This window comes from Anopheles darlingi, chromosome 3, assembly GCF_943734745.1.
Source record: "Anopheles darlingi chromosome 3, idAnoDarlMG_H_01, whole genome shotgun sequence".
Taxonomy (NCBI): Eukaryota; Metazoa; Arthropoda; class Insecta; order Diptera; family Culicidae; genus Anopheles; species Anopheles darlingi.
This window is the reverse complement of record NC_064875.1, coordinates 55,143,404-55,170,245: the sequence shown is the minus strand read 5'-3', so window position 1 is coordinate 55,170,245 and position 26,842 is coordinate 55,143,404. Positions and strand designations below refer to the sequence as shown.

Here is a 26,842-nt window from a genome sequence, read left to right as displayed (position 1 = left end):
GGCTGTGTGTGTGTGTGTGTGTATGTGTGTTTGTGTGTACGTGTGAGTGTGCAAACATTAGAAGGAACCAAAAATGTAAGCGCAGGGCCGAGGTTGAAGCAGAGGGATGCCATTATTAGCGGACGTTATTAATGTAAAACGAAGGAGGGAAGGGGGAAAGCAAAACCAATAGAGAGCAAACAAAGCTGCAGCTGCAACATAGGGTTAGCGAAGTGAAATAGTATAATAGTCGCTGTAGCGATTACGAGTATTCCAAGCTCACCAAAACTACTCAGCACCAAAAAAAAAAGAGGAAAACCAAACCAGGCGCAGGAGATATGCCAAAATCCCAAGTACCAGCCCAGTCAATCATGCAAACGCTCCTTTACCAGTCATCCCAGTAGATTTACGAAGATTAAACACAACGGAAACCTTCCATTTTCCACGTCCATCCTACCCATGGATGGCGGCACGATCCCCGACAGTGGTCAGGTGGTAGCAGCACGCCCACTCAATCAGCTGAGCTCCCCATAAAGAGAGATTCTAGAGTCAGCCAGAACTGTCGACACTAGGTAAGGTCGAGATTAGTAGACGCAAAATGGCCAGGGATCCCAGATGCCCAGATTAGTAGATGAGCCTGCGAATCATCAACAGCAGCCGCAGCAAAGCGAACCAACCAGTTTGTAGATGCAAGAACACACACAACACAATCGAAGCGTAGGCCGAAGATGATGGAGGTTGCGAAGCGATCGTTTCTGCGCCACATTTCTTCACTAACACACAATACACACACACACTCACCATCATGTTCTTCTTTTTTTTATAATAAAATTTTCATAAAATGCCAACCACGTGTGTTTTTCGGCTTTTAGCTATCCGAAATCTCGCTGCTACTGTGGGGTAAGCATGGATACTGAACCGTAAGTTACAGGATAGGTTCGATAAATGTTGCAATCCAATTGCAGGTGACCATGTTATTTAGACGACCCAATAGCTTGTTTAGCTGTTGTTGATAAATAAGTATACTTGTATAACGATTTGTTTGCTGGAGTACTTTTTTCGATATATTTTACTGAAAAGGTGTATATGTGTTGAGGGTAATTATTAAATAAATAACTCTTCCCCCCTACCCCCCCCCCTCCCCCTGCTCTATTCCTTGTGTTTCTGAGTTTTTGCGATCCAACGATTATTCAACCGCACAATTTTAAAAAGTTAACGAAAATCGCACCTCTCGCTCTGTCTCTCTCTCTCTCTGTCTCTGTCTCTCAATTTTTCCCTGACTCCCGAACCCCTTTAGTATAAACTCCTTGTTCTCTACAGTGACGAGCAATAAAATAGTGCAGTTTGCACAAACGAGGTAAAATTTTCATAAAAAATAAAAATGCCTAGCGAACAATAAGCTACAACCCTGTGCCGTTGTTTTGGTAAGAAATCGCTACAAAAAGTGGGAGTTTTTAAGTTTTATGAAGAATTTCGTGAATTACGTGATAAAGATAAAGGTGATAAGGACAAATCCAAGTCTTTTGCAGCTTCCAGCGTCGTTTCCGCTGGAAAATTAAGCCGGGAAACTGCCCGGAGTTCGCGGCAAGGTCCTGCAAAAGATGACGGCGGCACCAAACCGCACTTGATTTTTGTCCCTCGGTTAGTGCGGTTCTGAAAAAGGCGTTTAGCTCTTGCCAAGTCCGTCTTCTTTCTGGAGCAATTTCGGATTTGACCGATATCTTTTATCGATATCTGTATCGGCGTTTTAGCATAGTGAGAAGACCTAAGCAGATTAGAAACAATCTGCGTTGTTTAATTTTGTCTGTGAATTTTCGGGCGACGCGGACGCGTTTTTCGTGCGTGTTTCCCCGTGAAAAGGAGTTTCCGCAAATTTTGAAGGTGCGTGGTGTTTCCAGGTGATAAAGTGGCCCTGGTTCTGGTGTCCGTAGGAGAAGTGTAAACCCCAAACTAAGCACGCCTAAAGCCAAAGGAGGCACCCAGTTGGGACTGCATTTTTTTAGTTTGCGCGTCAGTGTCCTTTATCAGCACAATTCTCGGTATCACCGCACAGCAGAGAGCGACAACCGATCCGGAGACGCGGATACCGCTTTTCGCGCGAATCCTCTTTGTCTTGGCCAGCAAGCATCCTGCAGGAGGTCACCAGAAAAATCTTATTTTAGGCCGTACAGCGTGTGCGTGTGTGTGCATTGGCGCGACCGTTTTGGACTTCTCTGCTGCTTGCCGATGCCCAACCGCATCGTGGGAGAGCCGCGTGAATTGAATTTATCCCTTTTTCGTTGTTTATTTTAGCTAGAATAATCTGACGGCGTTAGCACCGGTGGGGGGCGCCGCAGGAAAATCAGTGAAAATTGGTGTGCACAATTACCAGCGGCACAAAGGAATCCAACAACCCGCTCGGGGCTAGTGGAACAGTGCCCAAAAGAGCGTGAAGTGTGTGCACGAGAGTCACGCCAAACCAATTGCGATAGTTAATACTCCGCTAAGTGAATCGACACCACGGTGTTGTTGATCAAAAGTGCAAAAGCCTACTCGGCCTCCGAACGGCTGGTGTGTTTGTGTTGTGCGACACCTTTTGGAGAAACACGCCATTCTAGCAACGTCCTCTCCTGGCTCCAGCGCTCCTCCAGCAGTAGCGTGAATCATGGGGAAGTTACTGAGCTTGCTGGCGCGGGATGAATCAACCTGCTGCACACCGAAGACGTACGACGTGTTTCTGGACTTTGAGAATGCGGCCCCGACCGATCTGGAGCGAGAGGTGTACGAGGAAGTCGACCACGTTCTGCGCCAGTCCGAGATGGTGCTGGACGAAATCCAGTGCTACAAGGTAAGTGCGGTTTTCAAAACGGTCACAACCACAACCCGTTCCAGGTTGTGCAAGTCCCCAGCTAGCGCCCCAGCAGAGAGACTCCTCGGAGAATCGACACCTACATTTGCTCAGCGAAGGTTTTCACCTTCCACAGCGATACCTTATCTTGAACATCCGCTGCGAGACTCCAACACAGAGACACAGAGCTGTGGAGGGAGAGAAACTACGCTCACCATCCTTAAAACCCTCTTCAATAAAGGTCACCTGTGTGAGGTCCGTGATAATATTTCGGCAAGCAAAAGTCCATCTCCACCTTCGCACTGCAAATATTCCATTGTTTTTGCAGCATATTTTAAGCGAAAAACCGTCCATTTACTGCTACACTGGATCCCATGAGCTCTTTGATCTCCAAAGTACTACGTGCGTTCGTTCCCTCTCGGATTCACGCCAAAGCGGTTCGAATCGAAGGCAGCATCTGCAATCTCGCTGCCTCTCGCTCTCTGCCATTTTCTGCCGCTCAGAGATAACTCTGTTGTTGTCGTGTTTGGCGCTCTGGCCCGTTATCTCAGGTTATCGCCTTTTTTTTTTGGTTTTTGGAAGCATAATTTAGCATATCTTAGCGTTCCCGGGGAGAGGCATTGGGGCAAATTATATCTGGCCTGCTTTTTTTTTTTGCTTCGTTCAATTCTTCCCGCGTGTCATTTCGGGTTCTATTGTGTACCGTTATCTAATGCGCACTGAAAGTGATGGTTGAGTGTTGCCTCCACAGTAGCATAACGCAGTTTATGCGGTGCGACGGTGGGATGATGCCATTAATTGGCCAGATATATAGACCTCTCTCACCGGTCCTACCGAGCCCGGTCACTACGCCATTCTATGTTTTAATTTATTCAAGAAACTCGCGCAGCATGTTTTTTTTTCGGCAGCAACACCCTCCACAACACACCCCTGCGGACAGCGAAATGGGGTGGCCCCAAAAATACCATCATTATTATCCAATTTTGGCATTGTTGTTTTAGGCGTTTGGAGAAAGTCCGCTCCTCCTTTTCTTCCCTCTTGACTCTTGACCGCCTGGCTCGGAGAGAACCCACTTCCACGATCAAACTACTTTGCCTTGAGGCGAGGCGAGGTTCAATCGTGCCTACTTTGCACGCCATGTAATGAGCCATCGAGAGCTGCTTATTGATTTCCATCCCAACCGGTGGGTTCAAGTTAATGGAGTTGTTAGCAACCGGCGTTACCATGGATTAAAGTATCGAATGATCTCGGCAGCCCATTTGCGAGGAGGAAGCTTACAAGAGCATGTTTGTCAAACTCCTACTCTCTCGGGCTGAAGTATGTAGGTTTTGGGGCGAACATAAGAACTCGATCCATCCATTATCATTGTTGCCCATAATGATGCACACCTGCTGAACCGTGCACCATTATTTGAAAGCTTTTCACCCGCCGCTTGCAACCATAAAGAGGGGAGAGCATACATGAGCTCCCAATTATGCTGGTAATTTCAGGCATTAGCTACACTTTCGGAAGACGACACAGCTCGTATCAAGTTTTCGTAAAAACTCCGACGAAAAGTCACTTCGTGCCTTTGTTTCGATGGTGGTATGGACGGACGGGCGAATTTCACTTTTTACCCCCCAAAAACCACGTTGCATCATCCGCGGCGAAGTGGGCGTTGTGCGGAGGTGGAAAACGGAGTAAGCATTATGCTGCACCGTGGACGCCGTTGATGTAATTAACTAAACATTGCCCAAATAGTAGCCAACGACCACCGTGGAAGCGCGTCTTCCTCGACACGGGAAAGCGCCGATCGTCCGCCGGAAGGGTCTAGACGAGGCGAGTTTCACTTTTTCCGAATCGCATTGCCACACCAAAAGTAATTAAAAAATGAGTCCAAAACCTTCCGATGCTTTAGTGAAAGAAGGGACAGAAAAGCGGAAGATGCCAATGTAATACGTACACTCTTACCACTAGTAGAGGGTGCCTGCTAATCATAAGAGTACGTCAATCGTTTTGCTCCTCACGAAGATATCTACCCCCACCCAGTTACCGAGTTCGATCGGTTTGAACTCATCGCAACGTCTGGAGTGATGATGTTTTGAAGTGGAGCAACAATCCACCGTGGAGAGTGTGTTATTCGAACCCTATGTTTTTGAGGCGATTGAATTTGTTTTCAAAACTTATTTCCTCAGCCCGAGACCGCCAAAGCTGTTGTGTAACAGTCAGCACCCGCTCCTCTCCGCAGTCGCGGAGTAAGCGGGAAGCGTGTAGAAGCACCTCATCAAAGCTGACCCGGATTTTGACAATCCATCCATCCATCTATCTATCCATCTTTGCACCAGCCAGAGCAACCCTCAACCCCGCCAAGTCAAGCCACGAGAATATGCGCGCCAGATACACTTCTCCACTCCACGGTACCAAGCAATCTTGACCAAGATTCTCTAGATCTATTTTTGGACAGCGAGAATCCGGAAGAGATATCACCCGTTGACGGGTGCCGAGTGGTTGAATAGCCCTGGCGAAAACCCCTGACGAAAGGAGTGAGCAGAGCGCAGGGTTCGACGTAAAAAGTGAGAAGAAGGTTTGCATTTTCATCAATTTATGCTTCACATTCCAATGTGTTTTTGATTCCAAATGTGCCTCGTTTCTTTCACTAATAATACTATTAGTTCGAGAATGCTTTTGCATGGCATACGTCATCCATACGTCATACGTTGCAACATAGCAAAAAAAAAAGGAAGGAGCACTTCCTCTAGATAAACATTTGTTCAATTTGGTGGATTTTCCACATCAATAAATATACATACAAATTGCGTCACCCCTTCCGCCATACGTTGGGAGTTGGTTGTAGCCATAGAACCATGGGTGTTGCGCGCATTTACATTTGACTAGTGCCTAGGGCCACAGCAACAACATCGATTGCGATTTTGGTTCATACGTTTGCGCTCTTTCCCTCTCACTTTGCTCTCTCTCTTTCGCTCTGGTGTCACCAAAGTTGTTTTAATCGGCGAGCACACGCTTAGCAGTAACCATACACACGCCCTAGGGCTTTCGCCTAGTGCGAGGATGAGGATGGTGTTGTAGGGTGTAGCGCAGCCAGTCACAACGGCACAGCAGCAGCAGCAGCAGCAGCGGCAGCAACGAGTTTCAAGGAGTGAGATAAGATAGCGAATCACCCTTGCTCGACTACAAACAATGAGAGCACGTGTGGGTATTTGTGCGTCTGTGTTGCGTCGAAAGTCCCTCGAAATGATTAGACCACCTACCATTGCTAATGAATCGGTGGTCAGAAAAGTGGCTTTTTTGCGCGCTGGACCGGGAGGTGATAATGATGCTTAGAACCACCAGCGCGCACAAGCACAAGCGACTTTACAATGTTTCTTGGTTGATGACCCACACTCTGTGATCTGCTCCGTCATGCACCAGAAGACGCATGCTGATAGCAATCGCAAAGAACCACATTCAACTCAGCACCAGTAGCAAAAGATAGTGTGGAGATCGGAGTCATAAGCCGCCAAAGCTGAAGCTCGGATAGTTTGCCGTTCATCGCAGTCCGATGACTCATGGTCATCGGTCGTCTGGAGCCTTCGAAAAACGTCATGCGAAAAGCCTAAAAATATGTTCCCCTGTCGCCGATTGTGCTCCATGCCATATCGGGTCCCATGTGTTTTTTTTCCTTTTTGCTCCATATGTTGTGTGTACACAGCCGCCGCGATTGGCCGACAGAGCGCGGTTTTCGGTGTTTGGTTCGCTGTTGTATGTTCGCCGCCATCATCAAACATTGCTCGCTCGCTCAACACTTCGTGGTTAGCTAACGCGATAACACCGTTCAGGGACAATAACCATGACGACGAGAGTAGTGGCACGATAGCTACACGCGCGCGAATTGTATGAATGCTCCTCTAGACTCTATCAGCAGCAGCAGCAACAGCAATTGCATTTCATGCATCCAGCTGCTGGCTATTATTGGCATATTTCGTCGTCAAGATCACCAGGAAATGGTTACTGTGACTGTTACAACTTTTTCGTTGAAAATTGACCGCTTTTAGTGACGATATACCCACATCGTGGCCCTCCATATTGTCGCAATTCTAGGACACATATGGCGCTTCACTAAGTACGAACTGTATCACCGAGCGCCGATAAGAGAAGGGAGAAATTCTTTCTTATCTCATGTTAGCATACGCGTAGCATTGCTCTAGGGCCAAACTCACATTCTACACCCTGCTTTGCAAGGGATAGGACCGGTCCAAGATCAGAGACTACCACACCAGAGCTCTAAAAATATGGTTTAAGGGCTGTGCGCGCGCATCTGGAACGTGATGGAATTTAGCCAAAACTCTGCGCTCTACTCAAACAACAGAAAGGGTTTTGCGCGGAAGATAAGACATCACGTGCTACCTGAAATGCGCACGCACTAGCAATCTACTGGAGATAACAATGGGGTACGTCAAAGACGACAGTGAACTTACCTTAACATGTTCTTTTCTGAAACGATCGAATAATTTTAAGAACTATAAACTGTACTGCTATAACGCTTCGCCCAAAGTTGTTCACACGAATGTGCCTCTTGTCCTATAAGGTTGCTTCGATTAACTTGTGGCCGTAATAATTTTGTTGGAAAGCCCTTGGCCTGCTTCTTTATAGCAGACGAGCAGCTCCGGTATAGGTTTCGTGTAACATTCCACTCTGCCATATTGCGCTGGAGTTCATATGCTTAATGCAAAGCCCATAACCACCCAGCCAAAGGCAAATGATCGCCGCCCGTAAAGAAGGCTGTCAATGCTGCGTTTCATTTCGATTAACATTTACGGACGCCTGGTCTGCCCCTGGTCTGCCCCTGGTCTGGCAAGTGAAATCGCACCCCAAATCGCTTTGCCAAATTAAAGGGCAGTGCGTGAAAGTTGTTGGCAAAGATGTCATCGAGCCATTGCCTGGCATAAAACCGCGAACGCGCGCGACCACGTTCTTACGTCCTGTTGGAGTTGCTGTTTCGCTTTCGCTTGACGCGCCGACGGCACACTTTCCACCCCCTCCAGGCAGGCACCCTTTGGCCATTCAGAACACATCTTCACATCTTGGTCTGGCCTGGACAAACCACGGCCATACTGAACTCCCATATTCCTTCGCTCTCGATTCGATTCCGGTGCGCGTCAATTGTGTGACAATTGCGTTATGCGCTGGAAGCGACGACACAGCGACAGAAAGAGAGAGAACGCCTTTCTCTTTCGCTCTTCCTCTTCCTGTCGCTTCCTCGTCGTCCTTCATCTATCTGTCTGCTGCTGTGGCCGTCGCTGCTCTCGATGTAAGCGGGGAGGGCACAGTTTGGCGGCGTGTCGTGGAATAATTTAATTTCATTTCAACGAGCTGCTGCTAGTGCTGCTGCTGCTGGTGTCCCCCCATTCGCACGCGCAGTCTGCTGCCCATCCCCATCTCCCATTTGCATTGTTGTGTGTGCATCGCGTCGTGGGGACAGCGAAAAAGGGTTGGACCCGTACACCACCTGTCTGTGTATGCGTGCGTGTGTAAGTGGGAAGGGAGTAGAGAGAAAAAAAATGAATAATCGGACCATCAAAATCACCCATCCGCCGCCGTCGCGCCAGCCAACCAGCCAGCCAGCCACCGAAACCACTTCCGAAACCCATCGATGTGTGGCGACGACAACGGTGACGGTGACGATGACGGTCGTGTTACTCGATTCGCGCGCGCTTTGTCAGCCGCCCTGGACACATTCCGCATCGCCTTTCGCCATCATGGGGCGTCGCGCGCTCGAGTTCTGTTCCTTTTTCCGCATCGGCGTGCAGTGTGTGCGCGAGAATCTACGACTCCGCGAGAGGTGCCGCGAGAGGTGCTTCGTATAAATTGAATAAAATGGAAAGACAACACAGCAGCAGCACCATCGTCATAGCCCAGAGACACTGGGTGTAGAATGTGAGTTTGGCCCAGAGACACAGAGAAAGAGAGAGAGAGAGCGAGAGACACCCCGATTAGAGTTAAACGCGCATCGCACGCGAATGACTCATCGCAAGGGATACCTTCTGGTGGTTGATGTTAAAAACGTATTTCACTTCCAAGAATGTATGTTAATCCGAAAGCTGATGATTGATTCACGTTAGTCAATGAAGTGACCAGAAGTGTAATGTTTGTTATTTTGCACGGGTTGGAAAACAAAGAAAGCTTCTACGATCAATAACATCACAGTAGACTGTATGTCGCCGCGGTTACGAACCCAAGTGCGTGATGACGTCGCCCTTCGTTTAGCTTCCACCGGAAAACATGCTGGAATGCTGCTGTGGATGCTATTGGCATAATTATGCTCTTCCTGTGCTGCCCTTTACATCCTTCGGCGCACATAAAGGGCGCACGGGGTCACGCACGATGCCATTGTCTTTTACGATCGACCATCCACTGCGGACACCAGGGTGGCATGAGATGTGTACGTTGTCAGCATAAAGTTTGGCAAGCATCGAGTGCCCTTGCTATGTCCTTAGAGCGGGCAGCAGTGGAATGAGTCCAAACGAGAATTTGTCGTTAACTCCGCTACAAACCGGACAGAGCTTCTCTCGAGCCCCCCCGTGTGCCCAACAGCATATTCACGCACCGGGGACGATGATGACAGCGACCCTAGCGCGAGGCCCTAGCGGTTCGTCTCCTTCTCTCCCTCTCTCGATACTCGTCTTTCCGCTTTCATTCTCACCATCACGTGCGGACATCGTACTTCCGGATTAGGGCAGTCGCGTTTCCGCACTTTATTCACACACCATCACCACCACCAGGCGCGGCATTAATCTGGATTGTTTGTTCGGATGGCTGGCAGAGCAGGGTGGTGGCATCCATGCAGAGCAAATAGAGATTCATTTGCTTACGGTTGGCGTCCATGGAGACGCTCCACCATTGCTACTGCTGCATCATGGCACCATGTGTGCGGCATGTGGTGGACCGTCCTGTGCATCGGTTGTTTTATTGAGCATTTTCCGGGCCATCGACACAATGTCGGCAATGGGCAATGGGCCCCTTTGGTGTGTAATGGCTGTTCCTTGGGCAGCTTGTGGGAAATAAATTCCGCCTAGCTTGCGTGTGTAACGTGTACCGGCAAGGAATGAATAGCAGCAGAAGAAAGGAATTCTGTGTCCAGCATCCAACCGCCAGATGAACCGTCTAGTCATCCTGCTGTAACTGACCTACATTAAATCGATCCATATTCTTCGCGCTCCGAAGGCCACCATCTGTGGCACCGTCCGGGAGCGCACGAGCTTTCCCTTAAAAAGTCAATCATCATCCCCGAATTCCCTTGTGCTGGTTTCCTTCCACAAAAAACACTTCAACTGCGAGCTCCAGGAAGCGTAGACCGCTTACAGCGCAAGGCAGGACGGCAAACCCCGATTGCCTGGTATCCTTTTCTTGGAGATGCCCCGGTGGAAAAGTAATTTTACTCGACGCTCCAGTCACGTACCGCGTCGTAAGTGTCAGAAGCACGACCAACAGTTAACAGAGCGCAGAAGTTACGCGAACAAGAGCAGTCTACACCTAGTGGTAACTGTTGGTGTGTGCTTCAAATTCCGGCTCCTTGTCCAACAGACTACGGTACACGAAAAGAGCAGCATTTTGCACGGCACTGAGAACCACGAGTGGTCTCTAGAGTGGAGAGAGAAAATTGTAGCTCAATTAGGACGAATGGCAAACGGATGAATTGTCGATTCTTGTAGCTCTTCAACTCCTCAGTTGCCGAATGCAGCCTTAAATGTTTGTATTTACTGCTAGACCTGCATTGTTACAATCTAGCAATATGTTGGTTTGAACTATTGAGCAAGGAGAGAGTCATCCTTTTAGCACACATACGATAATTTCCCCAGATGGTGTCGTTGACGACTAATTAGTGCTGGAGGTGTATCGGATGAAAATTGCGCATCACTGAATCTAGCGCGTAGATAGTGCTGATTAAAATGAATCATTTGTATGATTCAATAACATATCTGCGTCACACGCAACTTGGGTCCGTTCAAGTTGTTTTGGAAATACTAAAGTAATGGTGAATAAACCCATAAAACTGATACACCATCATCCGCACCGGTTCAACAACCGAACCAACTCGATGTAAAGCTACAGAAAAAAAAGAAAACGGAACCAGAACCGAGGTACCTTAAACCGCGAGGAGAGATCGCCCCGTTTGCTGCATAAATTAGCAATCCGCGAACCAGATAACTCGCGATAGCGCTTCTGCTGCTGGTGTATCTGTTATTCTGTGCATATGCGGAACGAAGGTACTAATGCTGTGCCGAGCAGGCCGCTGCTTTTTGCAGGTGAAGTTAAGTTGCAAAGTTCAATAACATTTAATGTTGCACAAGCAAAAAAAGGGTTTCCTTCTCTTTCCTTTCGCCGCCTGAAAGCGGATCTGGAACAACGGGCGAAAGCCAAGCTCTAGCACCAAGCGATTATGCAATCGGAACTGCAGCAGACTGCAAATCTTGTATCACTTTTACGGAAAACCGAGCAATGAGAAATGGCCCCGGAACACGAGCGCGCGTGCACAGTAAAGCCATCGTTTAGCTGACCTCGGAAACAACATCGGAAGAAGGTGGAAGGTTTTTCGAAACAGACGGCTAGCGAACAGTTTGAAATACGATTCCACCCCTGGTCTGGTGTAGCAGTAGGAACAGTGGAGTGAAATCGAAACCCAGATATTGCAGAAATGTATTGCAGTTCCACCCGCCACTCTCTCTTGCCTATGAAAGGGTCATTGTGGAACATAAAACTAAGGGCGGAGGGAGAGGGTCCCCCGTGGACTTGTGGCTCTAACGAACTGCACATACATTGCACGGTGCCACACCGTCGATGACAACCATTATTTCATCACTTCATTACGGTCAACGGCAGAGACACAACAGCGGCAGTAACATCGTTTATGTAGAGTTCCGCCTCAGCTGTGTGCCGTCAGGTAATGAGTCGTTCTGTTGTTGCGTTTTGAATTGTGATTCTAGTGTCATGCTAGGGGCGGGAAAGCATAGTAGCAACAGTAGCAGCAGCAGCAGAGCGTGGCATCCGTTTTGTTGGTAATCGCCAGTAGCAGGTGGTATTGGCTAATTGAAGCTGGACTAATGACAGCAAAGCTCTCTAGAGGGACCGAGGATTCACAAATAAACCCACGGGATGTGTGTGGTGTAGCGAATGGAAAGCCGGAACTTAAAATCATTGCATGATTCACCCTCATGTCTATAACAGAGCTTGTGGATGCCTCGCCACCACCCTTCGTAGTGGCCAATGATTCACTTCCAATTCAAACATCAAGCTGATTAACATTTGACCTCTGGGCGCCAGCCAACCTTCAGCGCGATCCAGTGGAAGGGTGTAGCATCCATTTGACTTTTCGCTTCTCGTGTGACCTCGACACAATACTTTTTCTGACTTGGAAGGTTAAATATGTGCCGCATCTACAGCCCCCTAACCATCCAGAGAAAGGCACATTTTCGATCCTCGACTTTCTATTCGGCGAAACACCCGAGTCGTCTCGGTGGCGACGACACCACGGCTCTATGCGCTTGTTGACAGAAAAGAAGAGACGTCCTGCAAACATTCTTTTGAAGGTCATCCTTCTCTGCATTGTGGAGGAATGCTTAGAACAATATGCTTAGAAGAAGAATGCAGAATGCCGTTAAAGACGGTACCCCCTCAATTGTTCCAATGTGTTTCGCCGAAGCTCTTGGAAGGACTTGGAAGGACGAACATAAACACTCTGACACATTGCGCCGGAACTGCACCAGCGGGAAGAAAGTGCAACACCACCCCCTCCCGAAAATCATCTGGTCAATTTGCTGGCAAACACTGGCAAAGAGAATAGCAACACAGTTTGGCCATTTGTAGGTCACTAGCACACCGGTATTTAAATGAAATACCTTGCGCGCACCCTCGGTCTCGGGCGATTGACGTGCAGCGCACCTTGTGTCACGCCAATGCAGCACCAGCAACGGCAGAGGGCACAATGGTGGTCGGTCACCCCATGGAGAGTGGCGGTCGTCCTCCTACTTTACAGCAGAATGTGTAACCGTTCGAGCGTAAAATAAATTTTGCGTTCGCGTACCGGACGTGCTTGCTGCTAGTCGTGAGTGAGGTCACGTGGAAAAGCTGGTCTGCAGAGGAAAAACTTTTGGTCGTTTGTGTTGCAACAAAGAACGTACGCTTCTCCACTCCCAGCGTCGTGCCGAAGATTCGTGCCGATAATCGGCATCTTACGCGGCGGGTGTCCATCGATACAAGGGCCTGGGTTGGGCTCACGCCAGCAAAATTTTCCCATTTTGTGTCCTAGGTCGAGGTGACGGTGGTAAGATCCTTCTCCTAGCGGTCTCGTCTCGTTAGGTATAAGCTCTCTAATCAGCATTAAAGCCAGCCCTTTAAGCTCTGCCAATGGCGGTCTCTGGCGACCGCGCATGAGTGCTACTAAGCCCTGAAAGCATAGTTCTGTTCTGAGGCTGCCTGAACATTCTCTCAACGAAACAATTCCTTTAAATTCTTAATGCATTCGCCTGCTATGCCTCGCTTTCGTTGGTGGTATTTTCGGAAAAATAACTTTCCGGCAAGGATTTCCCTCGAGAGCTTGAGAAGCAGCTCTCCTCCATTTGTTGCTGGATGCGCTTGGCGCACACTTGACGGCAAAACACCGGGGATAAGATTCCTATCTCGAAGGATACAAAAGGGGAAGCGATGAAGCAGAAGCAGAAAGCGAAAAACAAGTCCTGGTCCTTATCCCAACCGTAATGCATCGCCTTTACCGCGCACCTGGCGACCCAGTTTATGATGTTAACCGAACATAGTAGGCTAAACCAAGGCGTTGAATGACATCCCTTTCCGGAGCCCGCGTCTCGGATTGTGGATTGTGGAGAAGCCAAATGGAATGCAAACGATTCGCCCAAAGTCGAGCATGTCTGTGTCAATGAGTAGAACACGAGTTACCTCGGTTGTGAGCCACCCTCCTAGATAATCTGGTGAACCGGATATCCGGTGTAATGTTGCAAATAGAAACCACAGACAGCGGAGTCGTCCTGTTCGGGTTTTATTATTTTCCGATTTCAACCAGATTGCTTCCGAGGTGAAGAGAAGAGATACAAATCAGGCTCGATGTCCGTAGGATAGCGTCTCCTACTCAGACTGTCCCAAGAAACTGTTATTCAACGAAGGATAAGTGAAAGGAGGACCGCCAATGACGGGGCCCGGTCTAACGAGAGCATCTCTTTATCTATAATGCAGGCTATTACCTTTTTATCACTTCTTCCATCCAGCTCGCCGTGTGTAGGTGGAACACAGCAGCGTAGAAGCTGGCGGCCGACTTAAAAACCCGTGTTCTGACCCAGTTCCCGGTTTATCTATTTAATACTCCATTTCTGCTACTGCGCGCGAAGATGTTCGCTCTTCGGTGTTCGGTGCCATCCAAAAGGTACTAGAGCTCGAGCTCTGCGAATGGCGCGTATGGAGCGAGATAAGCGGGGGCACTCGCTTTCAGTGCAAGTGCGCGCGAAAGATCTTCCCCGGAGGGAGTGCAATTGCATCCCGCCGGCACACACCGGCTACCGCTTCTTCTTCTTCTTCTTCGGCGTGCTGTGGATCATGACGATGGCAGTTGTCGCGTGCACACAGCTCACAACGCGACAACAAGGTCATTTTCATAAAACCAGCCAACACCAACAGCAGCAGCTGTTGACAACGTTGGTGCACCCTACTACCAACCGAGTGTTGCACACGTCCGATGATACCACCACAATCTGGGCCCAATCTCGGACTCGGCAATTGGTGTCGTCGACACATTCGCGCGGGCGCGCACTGGCTGTGGCGGTGTGTGATGTGCCATTTGGACACAATCCCGCCTTCCATTTTTGCAAAGTGCTGCCGCGGCTGCCGCCAAGAACACGATCATCTTTCGCGACAAATGAATAATTCTGCTGTCGGTTTAGTGCGCGTAGGATACCAAATTGGAGCAGAAGAATGGTTCTCGGATGTCGGAGGCGATGATTCACGGACTGAATCTTTTTGTTCTGGTATGCTAATCGCGTGAATTGCACGTGAAGCTTTTGGGGGATCTGCATTAAGGTGATCTGCCGCTGGTGTCACCTTGAACATCTGGTTTCGGCTAACTGCACTTCAGATTCCAAGACAGTGCTGCTGTCCTTAACGATGGCTGAAATTATGTCGCTCCTAGATTCATGATGACTAATCAATCAACAACCGCCATTCGTTCAGGCTGATGACCCAGTCTATGCTGCGTAACTTCAAAGTTCGTGTCCGAAGATTGCTACGCACCACCTCGTACGAGTTCGGGTTTTTTTTTTCATGCCAAAACGACCACTTCTTCCTAGGTTTTGCGGATTGCTTCTTGGTCCCTTGCCTCTTCATCACCACCGGGGCATGTGGAGTTGATTTATTTTCATGCTCGACCGCCGCGATGCTCAGCGCAGCGGCAAACGCATTCCTCCACATGCACCGCCTCGTGCTGCAAGGCAATGCACCCAACCCGTCCACCGCCATCCTTCGGTGGTGAGTGCATCTGCATGTTGATTAAATAATTAATTATGTTGCTCTCCGCGCGGTACTCGCGACGGTACGTGGCGCCTCGTGGTACGTGCTCCGTCTTATTGCAATGCTATCGGTTGGGTGAGCAGCAACAGCAGCAGGAGCCGCCGCCGCCGACGCCGCCACTTCGTGTTGTGTTGTTGAGGAGGATCGCGTTACGGCAGCACATAAGACGCGGTTGCATAGCACCGATGCACCCTTCGGTCGGTGGAATGGTCGGTGGTGCGTTCTCTGTACCGTGCGTGCGTACCCAGTGGACCCAGTGTATCGCAAGAACGATACGCTCAAATGATTGCGTTCGCCTAGATTTTTCAAGCTTCCAAGTGTTTTTTGTCGGTTCTTTCCATTTTGCACTCCACACAGTGAAGTCAGGCGTAGCCATCATCATCAGGAGCTTCAAAGCAGAACAAGTAGCTGCATCTATCTAGTACGCCCTGGTTCCGTGCCGTTCATTCAAGGCACCTGTACAGGAAGTTAGACCGAGGAATGCTGCTGGTGATGGAGATACCACTGATTATTTATGAATAATTATTTTTATTTAAATTTCAACGAAAAGTTTCTTATCTGCGGTTGAGTAGCCATTGATTCTGCTACAATTGGCCGTTGCATAAAAAAATCATAGCAGCCAGAGCATGGGTAGGATTGAAGACAGATAAGCCTACTTTAATAAATTACAAAGAATTGAACTCCAAAATCTGGCTACTGGCTGTTGATTTTGATTTTGATGGAATTTTTTCCAGGAAGTCTAGAAGTAGCAAAGTGATCTAAGAAAATCAAAAATGGCTGACGAGGAAATACGAATCGCAAGTAGCTTAAATTCAAGATTTCGTTGATTGTACTTGCGTGTGCAACACCCCGAACCAGCCGTGAAGCGCTTGAGGAAACATCGCGAGCAAATAGCGTAATTAGCTGACAGTGATCCACCATCCATCTCGAATCCCAACGAGTAACAATCACCGTAACAACACGGTACTCAAAGGAGCATAAACAATTTACCTAATCGGATTACATACCAGCAAACCCTGGAATCAGGAAGTCAACCGCGATAGCTCACCATCGGATTGCTGCAGCATAAGGTACTGCTGGTGACGGTGGCGATATTCACCGCCTATCGGTTGTGTTTCGATTGGCGTTTTGGCGATTACCGGACGGCTCGGCCCGTCCCAAAGAAGGAGAACGCCGTTGGAATGGTTGGAGTGGTGGCACGGATTTTCCTTTATCTCTTAAAATGGCAATTCCGGGACCGGGTAGCCGGTGACGGTATTCGTGGGCGGCGCTGATGCACTAACCTCCCCGGTATCGGATTGCTGTCCGTTGGCGTGCGAATGGGTTTGTCTAGCAATTTCAATATTGTGCCAACCACGAGACGGCATTTCGGCGGCGTACGCGTTTCTGAAGTCAAACGAAACGGAACGTCTTACCAAGCGGTAGGCGTAAGCGTTTTGTGGCATGCCATCCGTAGTAAAGCGAGGGCTGAAGGGAGTTGATACCGTTGATTTCCATCAGACATGCAATCGCGCGACCACTGACCGATGGGAAGACGGGGAATAGTCGGTATGGGGCAGCACGTTCGGCTTTCGTTCTGGGTTTATGCGAAAGAGGTTCGTTATGGTGTTTGGTATCCCTCCGTTCAACCATCCATTCATGGTACCACGGTACTTCCTTCCTGTTGCGGTGTTGTTGGCCTGATAGACCTTTCTTTTCATCGAGCTTCCTTGATTAGCGCCTTAATGTGCCTTATTAGCTTGTTGTTTCATTCCTTTCTCTAATGCAAATATTTAGCTTTACTCCATATTGCTTTACATTATTGATTTAAATTATATCCGTTTGTCATTTTATATACTCATTTAAAGTTTTTTATCGTTTGTCCATTAAAGTTGCAATATTGCGCTCTTGATACGTTTCGCTGGTTCGCTCAACTGTTGTATTCCAACCGTAAAAGCGAATGTTTTGAAATTACAACTTAAAATAACCGTGTTCTCGTTAGCATAAAGGATACGTTTTCTTACTCCCACCTTTTTCCAACAAGACTTCCCACGCACACTCGGCACAGGTTTTCAATTTGCTCCCTTTTCCGGAACGGCAAGAAAGGACCCTGCAATGAAAGCTCACGCCACCTCACCGAAACCGTTGGTGGTCGTCGCGCTGGTGGGCGTCGTTGAACTACCTTTCAACGATCCGCGTTTCGTCGCACAAAATCAAGAGTTAACATTCGCACACCTGCCTTCAGTGGTGGTCGACCGCCAGAAGCGCGCGTAGGTAGAACCGGGGCCTTAGGATCATCGCCGGTTAAACAAAGACCGGCGGCATACTCAGTCTTTCGTTTCTCATCGTCACGAGGGTTTTGTGGCGTTATTCACAGCCGGAAGAATGCAAACGGTATGTGCGCGGCATCGCTACTGCTGGTGGAACCATTGGGAATAACGCGCGCCAGAATGTAATGCTGCCAGTACGCCATCCTTAATGTTCTGCAATGTTGGCTCTGGCACACCCACGGGAACCAAGTGCTATGTGTTGAAGTGTAAAAATCCTGTTTGAAAAGGACACCAGGTTCCAGGAATGACAGGATACGGCCTCTAAAAACATCTCTTATGCTCCATTAACATTGTGGCGAGACGAGCATTGGATGCTTTCGGCTAGAAAGAAGCAATTCATCAAAGCACAAATCTGTCTGCAACATTGCAACGTTTAAGAAACAGCTTGCTGCTTTATAATTATGGGTGGTAGAAACGCAAAAAAAAGATTCAATTTACTGTATTCATTTGGTGAACAACTGCATCATCTGTTCTCCGGGAACCATCTACTCATCCATAGCATGAGTTCATTCGCTGCATTCAGGTCGAACACATCAAAACACCTCAATTTTTCATTCCCAAAAACGGCTTCCAACCAGCGCACCGTTCGTTTGAAAGAGTTCCACAAACCGAAAACGAGTAGCTTTCCGTTAATTAGCATTTTAATTTTGTGGGGAGATCGGCCGAGATCTGTTGTGTTGGAAACACATTACTCGCTCTGTAGCCCAAAGATAGTTTATGTCTTCTTCAATCGCCCAAACGAGAGCAATGGATGCAATTGATACGCGCGATCCCCGTTGCCGAGGGGCAATAAAGAGAGCAAACGCAACGATCCGATTCAATCCGGAACCCCCTTTAGCTTTACTGCGCTTACTGCTGACTCGTCGTTTGCCCCAAATCCGACCCGGTTTGAGAGGGAGTGAGGAACCACGACTTAAAGTCAACGAGCACAGTTATCCAATCGAAATCGGAACAAATTGCTTCTTAACACTTAATCGCTTCGAATCGTGCGGCGAAGAAGATGTTTACCAATCCGCCAAGCGTTGGCATTGGATTGGCAGATCATGCGATCGACTTGTCGCTTCGATTCATCACTTCAGTTACTGTCTTTACCGTCGGTTGTACCTAGTGATCATGCGATGCTCCATTCGTGTTTGATTTTCAGTTAGATTACGCTTCATTTAGCTTCACTTGTTGACCATTTTACGGCCTAATCCGTCACTAAAGGTAACTGTTTCGCGAACCAATTGCACGGTTCCGATGGCATTCCGGTGCAAACCGGACAATCTTTAGTCACCACCAATCCCTCGTCGTTTATTTTTGAAATTGAATAGATCATTGTGAATCTTTTGCTCCATTAAAATCGTAAAATAACCACGAGGGAGGAAGAGCGCTACTACGTGCGCATTCTAGCGCCATTCCTAAACGGATACTTCCTGCAATCGCTGCCGATCGATCACATCGCAAACGATGTGCGAAGCGAATGCGATTTATAGCACCTCGAACGATCGCGATTTGTATCGTCTCACAAATAGATAATCGCTGTCTGTTGGTGCTGCTGCTGCTGCTGCTGTTACTGGCTGTCGGAAGCTAGAGGAATCACCTGGCATAAGACCGCTCGTGGGGTGAATCATCATCACGTACACATGTCTACAACCAGCTCCATCGCTGGTTCAGGGTATGACCCAATCGACTGTCCATAGTTGAATAATTTATGCGATAACCGTTTGATGTTTGATGAGATAGACGGTTCGCGCATAGCCCCACAGAGTTGGGCCGCCCCTTCCAATTTGTATTGCTAGCATAGACGTAGATCGCGCGCGTAGCGTAGCGCTAGGGTCTAGTAACTATCGAAGCATAACTCCGTATAGTACACTCGGCAAGTTGCTTTTGTTGCACTTGAGAGTACCGATCACGCACTCCTCACCCCTCCAAACCTGCGTCCCTTCCACGGTCCATCAGTAACAAAATTCATCACGCACCGGATACTGCTGGCGCTGTTGGTGGGGTTGAGGCTTGTTGCTCCATTGGCGAACATAACGCACCCACTCACCCATTGATAGTATGCTGGTTCTATAACCACAACGACGATGATGATGGTAATGGTGGGACCTTCGAGTGATAATAGTCGAGCTCTCGAGCACAACTACAAACTCGCGTGATTCACGCTGAACACAAGAGATGATGATGATGATGATATGTGGTAGTCAGTGGCAGTGATAAGGGCCTGCACATGTATATTGTGTGCTCCCTTCAAATGTTGCTTCCCTTCGTCGCCATCTCGGATTCCTTGATCGACAGCTTTGAAGTCAAGGTTAGGTTTCGCTGCGGTTGTACGCGAGGGCCACTCTAGCCAACTGCGATCGATCTTTCGATCTTTCTTTTTTTTAAAGTAAAGCACAAAGGAGTTGCGATGTTTTCTTTTGAACGTTTCATTGAAGCATCGACCATCTCGCCGATTGCGCGCTGGCCGGACATCCAAGCAGTAGTAGACTATGTAGGATGTTGGACGTCATGGTGTTCCTCCTTCCTTCATGCCAGCCTTTCAGATGACACCATAATATTGAGCAAACGCAAAAAAAAACATATCGCCGATCACGCCAACGTACCGCCTCCTCATCAAAATGACGCATAATGTCGCCGCTCACTACTAATGCCATGGAGACGAGTTTGGTTTTTCTTTTTTTCACGAAAACGACAAATGATGCTGAGTGTCTGTGTCTGGCCGATGGCGCCCACAGCACATCGCTCGCCGTTTATCTAATGGCACACCATTTTGGTCAAATTAAGTTCCCGCCGAGCGATGGAGAGAGAACGTGCATGCAACACCCATGAAAAGCCATGCGTTCTCAATATAGTCGCGTTGGTTGGATCAGCGTGATTTCCGCTGGAACGCAGAGAGACGTTCGAGTGGGACGTACATGTGCCGCATCTTCCAAATTGATGACCGAACCAAATCTATTTAACCAAGCAGATCAAAACGATTAGTACAAACAAAGGTCGGTCCACACGCAGCAATCTCTTTTATCTTCATGATGATTCTCTAAACTGAAAGATGAACTAAAGCGAACCATCACAATTTAAGTAACTTCTTTTCTAATTAGTCAATCGATAACAGTTTATAAGTAACGTTTCTCGTTAACCAGATAGCCATCTTTCTCCGACTTGGCGCATTGGAATTTGTCGCTGAATTCTAATTGTTCGCTTTGTTTCGCATTCCTTGTGCCCGCCCTACCGTGTATGTGTAACGCTACGCACGCATCAGCTGAGTCCGTGCTCCTTGTAAGGAAGGTTGCCTCGCATTGACAGCAGCAGCTGCCGATGCCAAGCGCGCCAACGTGAGCGACAGGTTTCCATGTTGGGCACATAAAGCGCTTAAGTCCGAAAGAATCCACTTTGCATTTAGTACGAATCATTTCATCGCTAGTCCATTAGTAAGGCGATTTTGTAACGTTTCCTCTCTACTTCTCCCTCTCTCGCGCTCTCTTTCTAGGGAGCCGGTAAGGAAATACGGGAAGCGATCGCGGATCCATCCCCCGAGTGTCAGGAGAAGGCTTGGAACATCGTGATACCGTTGGTGGAGAAGCTAAAGCGATGCTTCGAGCACTCGCTCGAACTGGAACGTATCGTCCCGAAGCTCCTCGGGCAGCTGGTCGGTGGTCGGCTCAACCCAACGCAACACCTTGAAACGCAGCAGGCGCTGGTGAAACAGCTGGCTGAGATCCTGGAATTTGTGCTCAAGTTTGACGAATACAAGGTAGGCTGTGTGTGAATCTTCGTGGTGTACGAAGATGTTTTGGTCCATTCTACACCATTCTAAACCATTTCTCTTTTTGTCCGTTCCCTGCAGATGAAAACCCCTGCGATACAGAATGATTTCAGCTACTATCGGCGCATTGCCAGCAGGCAACGGTTGGACGCATCAAACGAGATGGTGATCAGTACGGAACTAGCGAACCGCATGTCGCTGTTCTATGCCCACGCTACGCCGATGCTGAAGGTATTGAGTGAGGCAACCTCCAAGTTTGTGCAGGATAACTCCGACAACGTCGATAACACGACCGAAACGCTCGGTACAATGGCGAAAGTGTGCTTGCGAATGCTCGAGAACCCGTAAGATCCCAGTGACGAGCAAACAAGGAGTATCAATTATCCTTATCATCTCATTTCATTTCACTTTCATCTGTTGCAGTAAACTGTTGGCTCAAATTGAACGCGAAGAAACGCACCTGCTCTTGTTGCGGGTAATGGTCGGGTTGGTGATACTGTACGATCACGTGCACCCCGTCGGTGCGTTTGCCCGAGGAGCACACGTCGATGTGAAGGGTTGCGTCCGGTTGCTGCAGGCACAGCCGGCCGTCAAGGCGGAACCACTGCTCAACGCGCTCCGATACACTACGAAGCACCTGAATGAGGACAACACACCGAAGAACATTCGCAATCTGCTCGCTGCCTAGAGAGATGATCCGAGCGGTGCTGATCATCCGGACGGTGTTGTGTGTCGTAATCCCCCGCTACTGTTAACTATCTACTTTTACAAACTAACGATATAGAACTAGACAAACGGTCGGCTAGTAACAGCACATCACCCCGAGCGCAAGACCTTTCTACCTTAAGTTGATTTATAATTCTTATTTTAGGTTTATTTTTGTTTATTTGTTTAATTTAAACCCATCACTGTGACCACACGCCTAACAGCGCGCCTTACAGTCTAGAATCAATCTCTCGACCTGAAATTTCCCATTTACCACTGCTTTCATGCTCCTACTTTGAAGCATTCATGTCTAGTTTGAGGAGCAATGAATTAACGTTCCAGCAACCCAAAATGGTGTGAGGTAGTTTTGTGCAAGACGGAAAAGAGCTATCAGAACATTAGGTTGCGGAAGTGGGAGTGGCCCAGCGGGCCCGAAGTGAAACAAAGATTTTTACTTTAATAACTTAATCACAGAACGAACAAATTGCATAAACGTTTAGCACGTAGTAGTAAGAGCGTGTAAGAGTAATCGAAGTAGCCCGTCACGTCGGAAACCTGATGAGCAAATGGTGAGAGTGATTACTTGTGAGCCCGATAGATCAGAGCAGGTGGAGAAGGCGTGAAACACTGTAAATGTAGAAGTAAACGTTACGTGAAATTAAGAAATGAAGTGACGCACGATGGTATAGAGCAAACATAGAAACCTATAACAGTGTGATAAAGAAAGGAAGAGAGAAAGCGAGAGGACGAGAGCACGTTGGTAAAGGTAAGAAACATGATAAAAATGGGTGTCAGTTCTCTGGCAAGGACTCGACAGGGTTACTCAAACATACATTCATACAGATAGACAAAGAGAAGAATGCAGTTGCCCTAGTTTATCGACTTTTCACCGCTTTACATACAACTTTGCGATGCTCAACCATGTAAAAGGTGGACCTATAATATACAAAAGTATCCAGGCATCATCCTAGATGAAGAATGGAGAACAAATATCAGAAGGAAACGAAAAACTACAGAACAAAAACAAACAACAAATGAAAAACAGAAACCTATTGCATCCAACGAAAACAATAATTTAAACAAAAGAATAAGAAAAACACGAGTAAGTGCGTAAACACACATTTTCGAAATGACTTTTCACACAACACTACACAACAACCGTATAAAGCTAAGGCGCGACCTACTACACCACGGAATCAGATGTGTTCCTTGAGATTTTTTTTCTACAGACGAAAACAAACTCAAAATCATCGTCACAGAATGAACGGTAACAATGATTGAACAAGTTTGAACAAAGCACGAAATCGTTTCTTCGATAAAAGTAAGAGAACAATATTTGTTAAGCGTTAAGCGTCTCTACTGCCGTTGTGCTCGTTCTCCTCTCGTTTTTATTTAGATTTTTTTGCCCTTCAACCCTCTTAGTAGGTCATTGACGGATGAGTGCGTTCTTCGTTGTAGGGTTTTCGTTGACTACTACGATTATTTGTAGCTAAATTTTTATATCGAAAATCGCAACACGTGAGTTTGAGGACGAGAGGGCGCGGCACTACTGACCGCAAACGGTACCGCGCGATTAGTACAATTAGCTAAATTTATTAACCGTGCAGAGAGATTTCGTCAGAATGCGTGCGGTGCCGGAAGCTGTGTTGCTCCTTGAGTGGCGCTTTCGATTTCAATCGGGTACCAGCACAATGCAGCGCGTAAAATTAGTTAAAATATGTCCCTTACCTTAGCTTGACGGAATGCTTCTTAAGCATTTCATCTTCGACTGCAAGTGAAGGTAATATTGTTTGTTGCGAGCGAAAGAGAAACATGGAAGCTAAGCAAGAAACGCTAAACGCACAGAGCTGTTCGGAGGAGGCTAAACGGAAGACGGTCGCCAGTGCGTGTACGAAATGTGAGAATAATATATATACATACCTATATATAATGAATTATATATACAGACACATTAAACACACACTCTCATACACACAAAAACGACATAAGGAAAGTAATAGTTATTATATTGTGGACGCAAGAAGCACAAGACGAAGGAGGAGAATTAAGGACGAAGAGATTTGGACTGCCTGCTGGAGAACAAACCGCGCAAACGACGGGGACGGGGACGGGAACGGTGGTATCATCCTGCGTTTGTACTGCTGTGAATGTGTTATGTGTGTGCGCGCACGTGCAGGAAGAAAAAAGCGTGAGAATGCGATTCTGTTTTTAGGATGATACAGAAATAAACCAAAAATTCCAACCAGTCTAACGAAGATAACCCTGAGTATGCGCTTGTGATATTTTATATTAACTCAGCAAATCCACGTTGTCCGAGTTGACCCCGATCCACTTTATTCTGCATAAGCAACCAGGAACGTAGACACTGTTACGCTTTACCGTAGAATTTCTTCCTAAAAGCACCGGGCAGGTGCTCGACCATCGAGAGACCGTTTGCTTCGATCGCTACCAGCTCACTCTCCCCGAGCCAATCGATGTCCACTAGATGATTGTTTTTGCGGACCAGTTTTAGTGTGTGTTTCGTTTGCTGGCTGGGTCCGGTTTCTGCTGTGGCTTCATGCTGTTCTGTGTTACCGTTCGTCATGCCACCATCGTCATCAGCATCCTTGCCTTTACCATTTGTTTTTCTTACTTTTTGTGGGGCAGAACACTCCAAAGATACGTCCTCACGCTGCTGGGCGTCGACACCGAAGCGCAGCGCCAGGATGTCACAGTTGTTCTTCAACAGCATCGACGCTTCATGGCGTGGGTCAAACACGATTCCACTGATCGGATGGTTCGGTGAACCGCAATCCGGTTCACTCAGCGAAAGGTAGATGGAAAAGATGAACTGAAATTCTTCAAAATCATACAGAAACAGCTTGTGGTCGGCGAACGCAACTGCGAGCCGTGTCTTGCCTGGTTGGATAGCGATAGCGGTTGGTGGATGCATGTAACGGGGCAACGAAATGGAGCGTTTCCATTTACCACTGATCAGCCTGTTCGTCGGTGGAACCGTCCGCTCAAACACGACGATCGAGCTGGCCAAATCGGCACAGACCAGATACTGGTTGCATTGCGACACGGCCGATAGGTGCACCTGGTCGGACAACCAGCGTGAACCGTCGATGGTGTGCTGATGCTCGAACCTGGTTTCCTCTTCCACGTTTTCAATTCGGCTCGGCGACGCGGTACAGCAGGCGACGTAGACATTGATTGTCCCGTTGCCGTGATATAGAAACAGGATCATCGAGTCGTGCGTAAATTCGGCACGATAGCAGGAGGTGGTGAGCTGGTCGGGCACGGTGAGACGAACGCGTTTCAGCTTCAACTTCTCGTTCTCACATGAAGATCGTAGAAGGCGTATGGTGGATTCCGTGGAGTACAGCAACCATCGACCGTTCGGTGAAATGCTGGCGCAAATGATGTGCTCATCGTCCTTGCTGCGAATCTGCATAACCTTCCGGCCCGCACCACCACAATCGAGCCCATCGACATCGGCTATCCGCTTAGCGAGGGTCCACACTTCGAGATAGTTTACGTACTTCAACAACACTAGCCGGCTATCGGCTGCTACCACGGTGGCCGGTGAGGGTAGCAGTGGTAGATATTTGTCCGTTTGGAACGGTGGAAACGAGGTAACTACCAGCATCCCATCGACGCCACCGGACACGAGGCTATTGCGACCGAACGTGACCATCGTTCTGATGTCGTGTGTATGTGGGCGGCGGACAGCGGTCCGAATGAATTGATTGCGGCGACCGCCTTGGTTGCCTTGGGTCCTCCGGAAAGTGCTAATGTTTGATTCGATACCAGCTACGTACAGCGTCCGCTCGTCCTCCTCCATTGCAATGCACAGAAGGTCGCCCTTCGATACGGGCATGCTCTCAAGCACCGTTCCCAGCTGACCATCGCAGAACATCAAGCGGCCGCGCGAATCAACGGAAATAATCGTGAAGTCCTTCGTTACCCATACATCCCAAACCAACGTCGCAACACGATGGTCCGTGCGACCAGTCGTCATCTTGTGTACTGCGTGACCATTCCGTACATCCCACACTCGGACGGCATCGGCCGAACCCGTCACCAGAAAGTCTCCGCTCGGGTCGAACCGGCAGCACAGCACCCGCCCATCCTGCTTGTCAAGGATCCGTTCGTAGGACAACTCATCGTTCTCCAGTCGGTACAGATTGATGTAACCTCCCTCGGTGCCGACTGCCAACCGCCGTCCGTCACGGCTCACATCGATACACCAGGCCGCATTGCCGGTCACCAAAAGCGATTGTTTCACCCGTGGTTGACTGCCGGGCCGGAGATCCCACTCGACCAGCGTGCCGGCCAGGCTCACCGAAAACAGCCGGTCATTCTCGGCCCAGGCCAGCCCTTCGATAGAAACCCCAACACCGCCCGGGATCGTCTTCTCCATAAACCGCGCGTGCACCATATTCCAGATCTCGATCGTTCCGTCATGCCTGCAAAGCGGAATCATCCTTGATGAGATCAAAGCATCCACGGTGTTTGAAAGGACGGTGCGGTTCTTACCTAGCCAGCGCCAGCCGGTTCGTCTGCCGGTTCATCGCAGTGCAAACGATAGCTCGAGGCAGCAAATTGTAAAACTGCACATTGTGCAACCGACAATTGTCGGTCGCCGGTTTTTGCGGGATCATTTTACCGTGGCGTCGTGGAAATTCGCGGCCGTTTCTTTCGCTTTTTTGATTCACGCACGTGTTTTCGAGATGTTGTTTTGACAGT

At 48.4% G+C, this 26,842-nt stretch overlaps 2 protein-coding genes across 4 annotated transcripts; one reads left to right on the top strand and one right to left on the bottom strand.

Annotated features, from left to right (window-relative positions):
• The first annotated feature begins 1,728 nt into the window (after window positions 1-1,728).
• Window positions 1,729-24,520, top strand: LOC125955055 (CYFIP-related Rac1 interactor B). 3 transcript variants are annotated; one of them, XM_049685891.1, is made up of 5 exons: window positions 1,729-1,860; window positions 2,272-2,806; window positions 21,131-21,394; window positions 21,488-21,750; window positions 21,830-24,520. In XM_049685891.1, exons 2-5 carry the CDS (start codon window positions 2,624-2,626, stop codon window positions 22,092-22,094), a joined length of 975 nt encoding a protein of 324 aa, XP_049541848.1. In that variant the 5' UTR covers window positions 1,729-1,860; window positions 2,272-2,623; the 3' UTR covers window positions 22,095-24,520. The 3 variants fall into 3 exon arrangements, with proteins under 3 accessions (XP_049541848.1, XP_049541847.1, XP_049541849.1); XM_049685890.1 differs by having other exon boundaries at window positions 1,735-1,877; XM_049685892.1 differs by lacking the exon at window positions 1,729-1,860 and adding an exon at window positions 1,904-2,117.
• On the bottom strand, window positions 24,428-26,842 carry LOC125954992 (U3 small nucleolar RNA-associated protein 4 homolog). Its single transcript, XM_049685777.1, has 2 exons — window positions 26,633-26,842; window positions 24,428-26,562 (listed from the first exon to the last, which is right to left on the bottom strand). Exons 1-2 carry the CDS (start codon window positions 26,755-26,757, stop codon window positions 24,480-24,482), a joined length of 2,208 nt encoding a protein of 735 aa, XP_049541734.1. The 5' UTR covers window positions 26,758-26,842; the 3' UTR covers window positions 24,428-24,479.